The following is a 12,373-nucleotide window of genomic DNA, read 5'->3' as shown; positions in this document are numbered from 1 at the left end:
AGATAAGAGCTCTGTCAAATGTGTGTGCATGAGAGCTTCAGCACAGCTGTAGGTTAATAGACAAGCAGGAGGAAGACCCCATGTGGAGCAGATGCAATGGTGTGTTTCAGACCTAAAGGGAGCATGGGATAAAACAGGAGTTGAGCTATCAAGGAGTCAATGGTACAAGGCAATACAGCATGTTAGCAAGAGAGAGAAAAGCAGCCCAGGGGAGGGGAATGGAGACAAGCCCTGGGGCAGATTCTGTTTGTCTCTTTGGAAATCCATGTAGTGAAAAAGAGAGAGTGCATCTCTAGAAGAAAGATGGATAATGAGGTAAAATCCTGCCAGGGAAGGAGGAGTTGGGAAGCTAAATTTTTTAAGCAATTCATTTTGCTTTTCAAGAGGCTCTTAAAAAAAAAGCCTATGATTCAAGAAGCCCTAAATTAGCTAGGAAGGCACTTTAGCAAATCAAGAGCTTGATTATTCTGTGGTTTGCCTTAGACTGGGGAGAAGGTGTAAAATATGCAACAAATATTACAGGCCTAGTTACTCCCATTGCTGAAGCTCCACCTCATGAACTGGTGTGTGTGTGTGCTGTAATGGAAAACACAGAATTATAGAAGAGTTTGGGTTGGAAGGGACCTTCACAGGTCATGAAGTTCAACCTCCCCTGCAATGAGCAGGGACATCTTCAACTGGATCAGATTGCTCACAGCCCTGTCCAACCTGACCTTGACCATCTCCAGGGATGGGAAAGGTATCACTTCCCTGGGCAATCTGTTCCACTATTTCTCCACCCTCATTGTAAAAAAAAAAGTCTTCCTTATATCTAGTCTAAATATATCTTCTTTTAGTTTAAAACCGTTACCTCTTGTCCTATCAGACTAAAAAGTCTGTTCCCATCTTTCTTATAAGCTCCCTTTAAATATTGAAAGGCCGCAATCAGGTGTCCCTGGAGCCTTCTCTTCTCCAGGCTGAACAACCTCAACTCTCAGTCTTTCCTCACAGGAGAGGTGCTCCATCCCCCCGATCATTTTTGTGGTCCCCCTCTGGACCCACTCCAGCAGGTCCATGTCCTTCCTGTACTGATGGCTCCAGAGCTGGACGCAGTACTCCAGGTAGGTTCTCACCAGAGCAGAGTAGAGCATCAGCTCCCTTGAAACCTCCAGGAGACCCACGTTAACTTAGTGCTGAGATACTGCCCTCAGGAGAAGTCAGAAATCCAGGCATACCTTGCTTAAATGCACACAAAGGGAGAAGGTACCAGAAAAGGAGATGCTGTCCCAGGCTCCCTGACCTACAGCACCATGCTGAAGCAGGGGGTGAAGCTGAATGTGTGGAGGAGCAACTACAGAGTAGAGAGGACACTGGGAACATGCTGCCTCTTCTCTATATAGCTGTGCTACAACCTTGTGGGTGATGTTGGAAAACAACGAAGAGAAAGGAGTCTTGGGAAGGAGACTGGCTGGAGAGAATGAGCCAGGACAAACCCATAAAAACTCTCAAAGCTGTCTGAAACCCCTCTGGCATTTCCTGGCCTCCAATTCCTGCAACATCACTGGCCCTGGCTGGTCTCTCTTGCTGTCATCTGCTCCTGCACTTCTCCCCTCAGCCCCCTCCCCTACTGGAGGATTGTACCTGCCTCTCCCAAAGCTTCAACCTCATTTGAATCCCCCCACAAGCTCTTCCAGCCTCCCGGCCCATAAGCACCAAAAAGGGGCTAGAAGACCCCTCCATGCTCAGAGCAGCGCTGATCCAGCTGGATTTTGCTACACTTTCTGAGCTGCATAAGGCTGTATCAACAAACAGCTCAGCTCATCTCTGGTCCAAAAAGGGCATTGTTGCAAATCAAAGTGAGATGTTACCCTTTTGTCCACAGTCACTTACTTTCCTGCATGAATCTGGCAAGGATGTGGGCTCCCTGGACCTCTCCTCTGCATTGCAGGTGTTCACATAACCACAGTAAGGTTGGACCTTTACATATGCTGCTAACCTGGTACCCTGCACTACCTAGTAAGATGTAAACTGGGCTGCAAGTGCGTGCTAGCTTATCTCCTCCCTTACCAGAACAAAGCTCATAAGAAGGAAATGTGAGGCCTCCCTGAGGGTGCTGGGAAGACACGGTGGATAATAGCAAATTTTTGGAAAGAGATTTGAGAAGTGGATTTTACTCACTCCCTATATTGATAAAGGCTTATCGTATTGCTTCGCAAAACCAGAAACCACATGGTGTGACACCGTTTTTAAATGTTAATGCATCTTTAGAGAATAATCAGTACTGTTTGATGGCTTGCGCTAGCGCTAGGAGAGGCTTCTTTGTTGTTTAAGAAATGAAACAGCATTCATCTGGAGTTTCTTGTCATTACTGGATGAAAGAAAGGTTATTTCTTTAGTAAAAAAAAAAAAAGAGAAGATCTGAATGATAAACATTATAAAATACATATCTTCCCAGATGTCTCTGGAATAATGCGAGCTAAAAGAAAATGCTTATCTCACTGAAGGACAGCTTTTGGCAACATGGCTTTTTATACAGTGCTAAATTGTTTTAAGAGCACAGGACAAAGGTAGAGACATCTGCTTAAAAGAATGAAATAAAACCAGATATAGTTCTCCCTTCTAGTCCTGCTACTAAATCACTGAGTAACCCTGGGTAAGCCATGCAGCCCTTTTTGCCTCAGCTTCTGCACTGGGGCAATAATTAGTGTAACAACCGACATGAAAAGTATTTTTGTGACCCCTTACAAGTTTACTGTATAAGTGAGAGTTGTTGCAAGATTGTATATTTTTAAGCACAGCTTTCTGATGTACTGTTATCTAAAGAAGCATTTCTTCATTAGCTGGCAGATTTATATGCTTTTTGAAGCAATCCATAAGCCAAGTATGATTGACCTCCAGGGCTGGGTTCAACAGGCAGCACTGGTCATCAGCTGCCCAAAAAACACCTGCTGCCTCCTGCGTGAAAGAGCAGAGTCCCTCCTGGACAGCCTTTGGTTGTTCTCCAGAATGGACAACATTTTGAATTTGAAGATTTGGGTGCTTCCACTTCTGGGAACTCAAGGCTGACATGGTGGGCTCCAGCCAGTCCGTCTGCCATGCAGTGACCATGTGATTGGTATGACACAGGCAGGATGGCCTGGTAAGGATCCTTTCCTGAAGGGTCTTGGCATTATTTGTTGCAAAGGCAGATGGTATCTGGAAAGAGCCTGACCTTTAGCCAACACTACAGATGCATGCTATCGTATCGTATCGTATCGTATCGTATCGTATCGTATCGTATCATTGTTCTACCTCAGACTCCAGCCACTGTAGCCTGGACAGCTCAGGTTTGATGTAACTGCTAAATCTTAAGAAAAGTCCATGCATCCCCAGCTGGAGACCTGATCTACTAGTCCAGCTCATGTAAATGGCTTCAAGTATCTCATATTGGAGGACCCTTCCCAAGACATTTATTTACTGTTGGGGTTGCATTTCCTATCAGGAAATGCAGGTTGCTGTGGACCTGTCCCCTACGTAAGAGCCACTGATCCTCAGACACACAGAGCAGAACCCCACTGCCTTGCCCAGCTCTGATTTTCCCTGTACACCTCCCCTCTGTACGTGGGACCAAGCACCATTCATACAGACACACAGACACCACGCAGCCCGCAGTGTCTCTGTTCTTGAGTGAAACACATTTTCTGCAAGCAAAGAAAGAAAGAAGGGCTGATCTTAAAAAAAGAAAAAAGGAAAAAAAACCACACAAAAGGGAAAAAAGAGAGGGAAGCTTTTTTCTTACAGTCAGTTGTGATTTCGTAGGGCGAGTTGAGGCGCGCGTCTCCGCAGGGTGAGGTGCTCACGTACAGATGGAACAGGATGTTCTCCCGCAGCCTGTAGCCTCCCTCTTTTAATCGCACGAAGATTGATCGCTCCCAGTCTTCTCGCCGTTTGCTATGATCACAAAAAATGTTCCAGGTCATTTGTTACACGCCAAATCGGAAACATTTCTGCTCTCTCACTCTCTCTGTTTTTCTCCCTCTGTTTGTTTGCTTTTATTAGCACGTGGCATCATATATTTCACCTAGTGACAACAGGAGAAAAACAATAAGCTTCTCCAAGTGGAGAAATGTGTGAAGGGGGTCAAAACTGTCAAAGTGCTTTTGGCTTCCTTACCTAGAATATATTCTAATGATAAATTGTGTGGATTTTTGAAGGCTAGCTCTCTTTCCTCACAAGCACGGATGCATAAACACATTGATTTTAAAGAGGCTGTGGTGCATGAAGAAAGGAAAAGTTCTCTTAGGCTCTCATGTGAACAAATCAGCTCTGCTCATCACAGTGCCTAGGCATGTGTTTAAATCCTATTAACATCATGGCAACCGAGATGTGTGTTTGTATGCTCCACTGAAAAGGGCCTCTAATGAAGCACCCAGATTTTATGACCCTTGCAACCCTCCCGGCTCCCCAGGCATTGCTTTTCTTCCCCATTCAACCAAAGCCACCTATGAGTGCTCCAACTAAGCCAGCAATATCTTCTTGGCCACTCGGCATTTTTGGAAATTAGAAGCCATTCTGAAAAGTGAGTGCAAAACTTGTGCAGGCTTTTCTCAGCTGAGTTGCAAAAGATACTTATTAAGATGAAGCTTTTATCTTCGCAGTGGTTCTTTTTTTTTGCACATATTCCATTACCAACAGCTGCCCGGGAGGCCAAACCCTCCCAGCCCTGCCGTTCGCAGCAATAGCTCGCATTAAGGCTATGCTGCCGTGCGGTTCCTCAGATGATTTACATTTGGGAAGACATGGGTGATTTCTCTGACAGACAGCTGCCTCTAATACATATATTTGCATAATGGGCGTGATTCTAATTTTGAAGGTGAAAATGTGATTAGCAAAATTACGATGAGACTCCTTTCCCAGGTCCTTCCCTTGAAAACTCAAGGGTCTTTTTGCAGGAATATCTCTGAACAGCACAGCACCTGCAGGTAGTGATTTTCCTAGGAGGCTCTTAATAAGCCAGAATCCTACCCGTTTAATTCGCTATAGGACAGCCCATTAACCAAGGTGATTTCTGCTGGTTTCTCTGCCTCCTGTTAGTGTAAACAGGGATGTTTTGGACTCAGCATCGAAGCAGTGCCCTGGCTTTAATCCAAGATGCCTCTGCCTGTTTTCTCCTGGTGCAGCCTCTGTGCTATTGAAGCTGTTTGGCTGTCACCCTTCCATGGTTTGGGTGTTTTGTCATTTTTTGATGCCGGGATGCGTTTGCTGTCAGGAGGAATTTACAGGCACATTAGCTTGCCTGTCAGGGACAGGGAGCCACACCCGCTGCTGAGCTGGGGCCGCCACATGTAGCTCTTTCATTTTGTACTGGCTGTGGTGGAATTTCCCAACTGCACCAATTATATTATTGCCCTGATACAAGCCTCTGAAATAATAAAATACCTGTAAGTCCTGCTGCTTGGACTTTAGAGCAATTGCAGTTAGTTTAAAATAATTCACTGCAAAATCAGCTGGGACAACACAAAGCTGTGCAGTCCTAACACCTGCTATTATCCTGTTAAACCTCACCTGAGTGGGGGGCAGCTTGCTGTACTTAGAAACAGTTGCTATGTAGGGTTGGAGCAGTCATTCTTTGGGCTGGATTTCAGGAGTTCACAGCCATCAGCACCTGTCCTGTTTTTACTGGTTATTGTTTTTCACTGATTAACCTTGCCCTCCTCCCTCTTCCTGAGTCCGAGAAGGGTCTGCGGTCAGTGTGGCTGATGGGGCGGGTGATAGACAGCTGCTGTAAAAATAGATGGTGGGGCTGGAGGGCAAGGCAGCCTGACGCTTCCTCCAAGAGGCTGAGATCCTCTGTAGTACATATGGTCCTGACCTGCCTTTGGGATGCTTTTCTGGGTGCTGAACTTGAACATGAGATTCATTCCTGCACACTGGCTGAATAGGTTTAATAATGAAACTCTGGGAGTATTGTTATGAAAGAGTTTGGGATACAATTCCATCTGCTGTGTCTTAGCAGAGATTCTTGTGCGTGGGATGCTTGGGGGATTTCAAAGCCCGGGGGACACAGGGACCTTGTAAAAATGGTTCAGGTGGAGCATGAAATGCACTTCTGCAAAGTCATTTCTCCCCCAGCACCAGTGTCCTTCTGCGTTTGCCCTGGGATAGTCTTTTTTTGCTGGGAGGGGGAGAACAAGTTTGCAGTAGCAGTCCCTTGCAATACCACTTTGCACAGCCATACAAAGCAATGGAGAGAGGCCCACAGTTAGCCCACAAACCTCATTCACTCGCGGAGTGGCATTGAAAGGTCATTCCCACATGCTCACAGTGGCTAAAAGAGCACATTTTGTTATTAAACTTTTGCCTGAATTTCTGTGGGAGAGTTAGGATTTGAGGCTGATTCAAGAGGAACATTTAAGAATGTACTTAATTCTGATCTTTTGCTTAAGTTTGTTATTTAGCATACAGATGCATATGTTTTGAGCTGACTTCAAGAAGAATTAAGCACATACTTATGGTTTAATATATGTGAAGTGTTTTGCTGAAGCGAGGCCTTACTCTCTAAAAGGGAAGCAAAGGAGCTGTTCCTAGCCTATAAACATACATACAGGAAGTTTCTAGTACTACATCCTACAGCATGGCATCCTAGAGAGACTAGCAACAGGCTTAAAAGGGAAGCAGCTGTGTCCATGAAGAGGCTAGTAAGACAAAAATAAGAAATAGTAGATGTATGACAAGTATCTGGTTTTCCTGGGAAAAAAATTGACTGGACTGGATGAAGACTTTCCTTGCTTTTTATGTATAACATAAACAGTGTTTTGCTTCACTGGAAAACTTTACTTCTGTTAAAATCAGCCCTTTGGCACCTGCAGGGCCACACAGCAGCAAGACTGCTGTGGTGCTCATTTCTTTTAAGAATAGGCTATTAGTTTCATTTTTCCTTAAAAAAAGAAGAATTAGATTTTTCTTTTCTTCCCTATTGACCAGTTGGTATAAATAATACCTCTGAAATCTATGAGAATTTTACTGCTATCATTGCAAGAGAATTAGATGATGGGATTTGTGTACTTTTTGATGGTGATTTTTAGAAAAAGCTTCTCAAAGGTCTTTCTTGTCTTTCTTTTGTATATCAGAAAATTTATGTCTTACTTTTCATCTTTTTCATGAAAGTCTTCAGAACCGGAGGATTATAGTTGTCATAAAAATGAAATCTGGGAGGGGTAAGGGTTTTAATCAGTCTGGCTGGAAGCTGTCAGGTTTTAGATGTGCTTTTAGCTTTTATTTAACTCAAGCTCTAGACAATGAATTGTTGAAAGAAAGCTTCCTTTTGAAGTACTTGTCACTCTTGCTTCTTAGCAAGGATAAAGTTCCCATTTTGGAACTCTCTTTCCCAAGAAAAGTCAGGAAAGCCACACCTCTTAACATTTAGCAATATAAAGAGAAAGGAAAAAATGTAATTTACATATTACTGTAATTTTGGCTCGTGGATCTGAATTGTTCTACAGTTTAAATATCTGAAGCAGTCACCCTATGCTCTCTTTATACTAATGGGAAAAAAATCATGCCAGTACCAGACAATTATCTTACCCACAATAGGTACTTGAATAGGTCTGCTGAGTCCCTCTCCAGAGGTGCCCATCTCTCTCCACTGGTGATAAAGTGAGCCTTGGGGATCTAGTTTGCACTCAACTGACTTTTAGACATCTCCAGTAAGGTATCAAGAAGTAAATTCAACTCGGTGCATACATCTCTCCTGGCCATTAATTCTCTGTCTTGGCGCTTGTTTTCTCCAGCCTGCTTGTCCCTGCTCTTTGAAACCTTCATGTTACACTCCAGGCAAGTGTGTGTTTTGCTGTCATTGAGGTAAAGGGCATTAGGTGCCAATTCTGGAGAATTGCTTCCTTTTTGAGCACAGCATCATACTGAAAAATAATTCTTGTGCTGGAGGTTACTGAAGTTTGAAATCCAGCTGTGGAGATCAGTTTGAGCAGGTAGGCTTGGTGGGAGGAAGATATGGGGAAAGTAGGGAATAATCTCCATAGAACAAACTTGTCTGTTCCATAGGGAGGGATGGAAAAATTAAACTCTTTGAGGAAAGAACTATGCTTTCATTTTTTTGGGGGGGTTAGGGAACCATCTTTTTGGTCTCAATTCATATATGACTTTTTACAAGAGGTTCCTGGTGTGGGAGAGGACTTTAATTTGGGCTAGGTTAATGCCAATACATAAAAATGCAGAAGCCACGTTTGTGTTTCCTCCAACCGTGAGAAGTGGTGTGCAAGGAGACCCAGTGGAACTAAGTTATCATGTCTGTCCTAAAATCTCCTATCCTTTTAGCTACATGGTAGCACCATACATTTTCTGTTCCAGTGGGACATGTCTCTTTTTCTAGAGAAAAATGGATAAATGTGACTTCAATGTGCAGAAAATATGTGCTGGTCAGGGAAGCAGTGGTGTCTCCTCTTGACTGAACAGAATGTGATTTGAAGGTATTGTGAACAGACCTTGTGCTGCACTGAAGATTCTCCTAACAAAAGACTGTTAACATTGATCCAAATAAAATAATAATACGACTGAACATGTTAGGGAGATGGATCAATACAACAGTTTAAGATGCAGTGGCAGCACTCGTTTCCCGAGACACTGTAGCACAAAGCAAGTACTGGGGTTGCTACACTGCTGAAAACATAGTAATTTAATGTAAACTTGAAAGCAGTTCAGATTGAAATAGAGAGAATATTTGTTTTGATTAAACCCTTCGAGGCTCTTGTCCCCCTTTGTTAGCCAAGCTCATCTACTCAGTATACTCTCTTGTCTTCAACCCTAGCCTGAAGTGAAAATAAACATTATTCCTATCACTGTTGCCTTGGTGTAATGGCATCAGAGAAGCTCACAAGAACACACAATCCTGCTCGGATAAACATTGTCTGTGATCTGATGCACAGCTTTCTGATGTCAAAGGGAGTTTTGCACTGAGGTTAATTGGCCTTCATATAAAGTCCCAATGACCTCCCATATGTTTTGCTGGGTCTGCCATCCCATCTCAAGACTGACCAGGCCCACCTCCCTCAGCCCCTTCACACAGGCCAAGCACTTTGGCCCCTGAGCACAAACCTGCTTCAGATGGTTGATGTCTTTCCTGTATTGAGGGACCCAAAACTGCACATGGCATTGTAGAAGTGGTTTAATGAGTGCCAAGTAGTGGGGGATGATGACATCCCCTGACTGACTTTTCACACAGCCTGGGATTCTGCTGACCCTCTTTGCTGCCTGGCACACCGATGTCTCATACTCAGCTTGCTGTCTGCCTACAAACATTGTCTCTTTTCAGCAGAGCTGCTCCCCAGACAGTAAGGCCCCAGACTGTGTTGTTGCAGGTCATTCTTTCCCCCATGGTGCAGGACTTCCCATTTGTCCTTGTTTTCTGTTCAAGTTTCTGCTGGCCCAGTACTCCAGCCTGTCTGGATGGCAGCCCACCCGTCAAGCATATCAGCTTTTCCCCCTCCACAATTTTGTGCCTCTGCAAAGCTTATAAACAAGAACTCCATAGGTTTTTCCAGATTGTTGGTAGATAGGATTAGCCAGGTTCCAGGATAGACCTCTGTGTTACCCCACTTGTTACCAGCTTCCAGTCAGTGTATAACCCATTAAACATTTAAATGGTTACAAGGTGGGTTTGACTGAAGACATAAACAATAACTCCTCTGTAATGACTCTATGTGCTATAACATTTTAAAACATCATAAAGAACGAGTGAGTGATAGCATCTTGCACTTTGGCACAAAGTTTTCTGTACTCTTAACACTCATCGGTTCTCTAGTGAGTCAATGAAGGCATTAATGATCAATAAATCACTTCCTAGAGATATTTCAGCAGCAGCGAGGAAGACAGGAAAGTGTCTGCAGTGAGAAAATGACCCCCTTCCAGTCTCTGGCCAGTGAATGATGCTAATAAGCCTGCACGTAAAGATTTGTACAAAATCACCAAGCTTCATAAAACCAACTTTATGAGTCATATCTAATAGCTACTGAGAGAAAATCAGCTGAAGTAAAGGAGCTCATGACCCAACACTCCAGACTAACTCTCTCATTTTTTTCCATGCAGTGTATTGGTCCTCCATCAGCCAAAGACTCAGAAACAACAATATAAAGAAAAAATAGTTTGAATGTCTGGAGGATGGATCTGTTCCAGTGAAGGCTGTATAACATTCCCCAAGCATCAACAGAATTCAGTTACCTTAAGTGTAGCTCCAGCTGTGAGTAGAGGAAGTGAACAAATGCCCTTCTTGCCACAATTTCTGCATGGCAGTCGTTGACTGCAAGCCCTTGGTCATTAATGTATTCCCCATTTATACATTTGGTACCTGATGACAGCACAATAACCTGAGCTTGCCTGATGTCCAAACCTGTAGGAAGAAAAACAAAAGGGTTGTGAAATTGTCAGGGTATGAGTATGAGATCATAATTGTTAAAGATCTTACAGCCCACGTTTTGATGTGGCAGCCCACACAGACGTAATGGGATGCTTGTAAAGGTGATGATACGGCCTTTGGAACATGCAGGGATGTCACATCTCTGTGTCATTAGAATAATAAGAGCTGTATTTCAATCTTGCTGCTAATTCCAAGATAAAAGCTTGCCACGAAGTTTACTTGTTAAATCAATAGCTACATCATAGGAGAGCGCATGCTGTAGGTAAGTAATAAAGATCTCCTGCAGTGCTGATAAATGGCCAGGTTTTTATGAGCTGCTGAAGAAATTTTCTGGTGGGAACACACACTCCCTGTAATGTTAGGTTTCATTACTGTTGCACTATAAGTATTAAATAAAATGCAAGTAACACTTCTGGAGCTGCTTTTTAAAAATCTCAGAGAACAAACAGATCTGGCTTTCAGTAATTTTCTTTTTGTTTCTCCGAGAGCAGCTACTTCAGTGCCTTTTCCACTGTGGTCCCAGGGAGGGAGCATTCATTACCGAGACCAGCTATATTATCCCATTGCCTCTTCAGATAACAGTGATGTCAATTGAAAGACATGCTTTTCTTGGCCCAGATAGACACTTTCTAGGATTAAATGCTGATTTATTTGGAGTTAGTAGCAAAATGCTTCAACAGGACCTGGGTTTCACTCTAAAATGTAGCTCATTCATCCCTGTGGACAATTTCAAATAATAGTTAAGAAAGAACTGAGCCCCAGTTGAAATCACTTTAATAAGTGATTCAATACCAGGACATTTCAGGATACAGCTCTTTGCATACCAAAGAACAGAGGAGTAACTCTTGGGAAAAAGGACTTTTCTGACTGGCAGGTTCTTCCTCTAGATGTGACAAAGCAGCCCAAGAGTGTTGGGCTGTGACAGCTGTACATGACTCTGTAGGCAAACACATGTACAGTATAGAGTCAGACTACTGGGGCTGGCATGGCTGTATTCATGGAGTGCCACCCGAGATGCCCTCGATGTCCTGCCCAACCTCTGGTTGGTGCTCCAGGGTGGCGGGGGTGTCCAGAAGGTTCTGCACCCTCCTCACACATTTCACATGGACATCCATAACGTGCCTCAGTGGAAACAGATGCCTGTGTTTAAGCAACTGAATCAAGCCCTCAAAGCCTGACAAATCAGTGACTAAGGCAGGCCTGAGGCTGCAAGTACACATAGAGGGAATGGAAACAACCTCACCATGGGCCATGGTGATGCTGTGATGGTGATGACATTACTTTAACTGTAGAAAAGCTTTAGGAATTATTTTATAGAGTCAACAATATTATTTTTTTTCATATGATGAAGCCTATTGAGTGGCAGAAAAAATGATAAATTACAGAGATTTTCCGATTTGAAGGCACCATGTTTGAGGCCTTGTTCTCTCATAAGATCCATTGATGTGATATGAGAAAATAGCTGAATGGAGAAGGAAAGTGTATTTTTAACGTAAAGGGCTGGTGCTCCCAGTGATGTCCCAGTTTGTAAGTGGGACCAATAATAATTCATAATGTTGTTATAGGTACTGATAACTGTTATAGGTATAGTGACAAAGTACACATCACTGTTTAATCTCTATGACTAGAAATGTGGCCCTAACAGAATGCTTGGGAGTATTAAAAAAAAAAAAGAAAAAGCTGGCATTGTAAAAAACCTGAGAGATGAAGATAGGAGCACATGGGACAATGCAGTGGAGAAATGAAATTATAAAGTGTTTGTGTTTATTTCAGTTTTATATAAGTGTTTATAAAAATCTTTATAAAAAGTTGATGTGGATAAATGGCTTCTTCCCTACAAAGGTATTTATATGCTGTGCATTAGAATTTACGTCCCTTTGCTTTAGGGTCACTGCTTTCGTGGACCAATACCAAGCATTTTGTGAGGCACTGCCTGCAACAGAGGTGTTTGATTCCTACTCAGTATCTCAAAAAGTAGTATATATG

At 43.2% G+C, this 12,373-nt stretch overlaps 1 protein-coding gene across 1 annotated transcript in view; it reads right to left on the bottom strand.

Annotated features, from left to right (window-relative positions):
* The window catches only part of ADARB2 (adenosine deaminase, RNA-specific, B2 (non-functional)), a 105,507-nt gene that overhangs the window by 30,091 nt on the left and 63,043 nt on the right, over positions 1-12,373 (bottom strand). Inside the window, exons 4-5 of the mRNA XM_010185123.1 lie at positions 10,192-10,360; positions 3,758-3,909 (exon numbers count right to left, since the gene is read on the bottom strand). Of these exons, the coding sequence (XP_010183425.1) occupies positions 3,758-3,909; positions 10,192-10,360 (321 nt within the window). The remainder of the gene's footprint in view (positions 1-3,757; positions 3,910-10,191; positions 10,361-12,373) is intronic.

This window comes from Mesitornis unicolor, unplaced genomic scaffold (assembly GCF_000695765.1).
Source record: "Mesitornis unicolor isolate BGI_N332 unplaced genomic scaffold, ASM69576v1 scaffold12925, whole genome shotgun sequence".
NCBI classification, from domain to species: domain Eukaryota; kingdom Metazoa; phylum Chordata; class Aves; order Mesitornithiformes; family Mesitornithidae; genus Mesitornis; species Mesitornis unicolor.
This window is presented reverse-complemented; position numbering and strand designations above follow the sequence as displayed.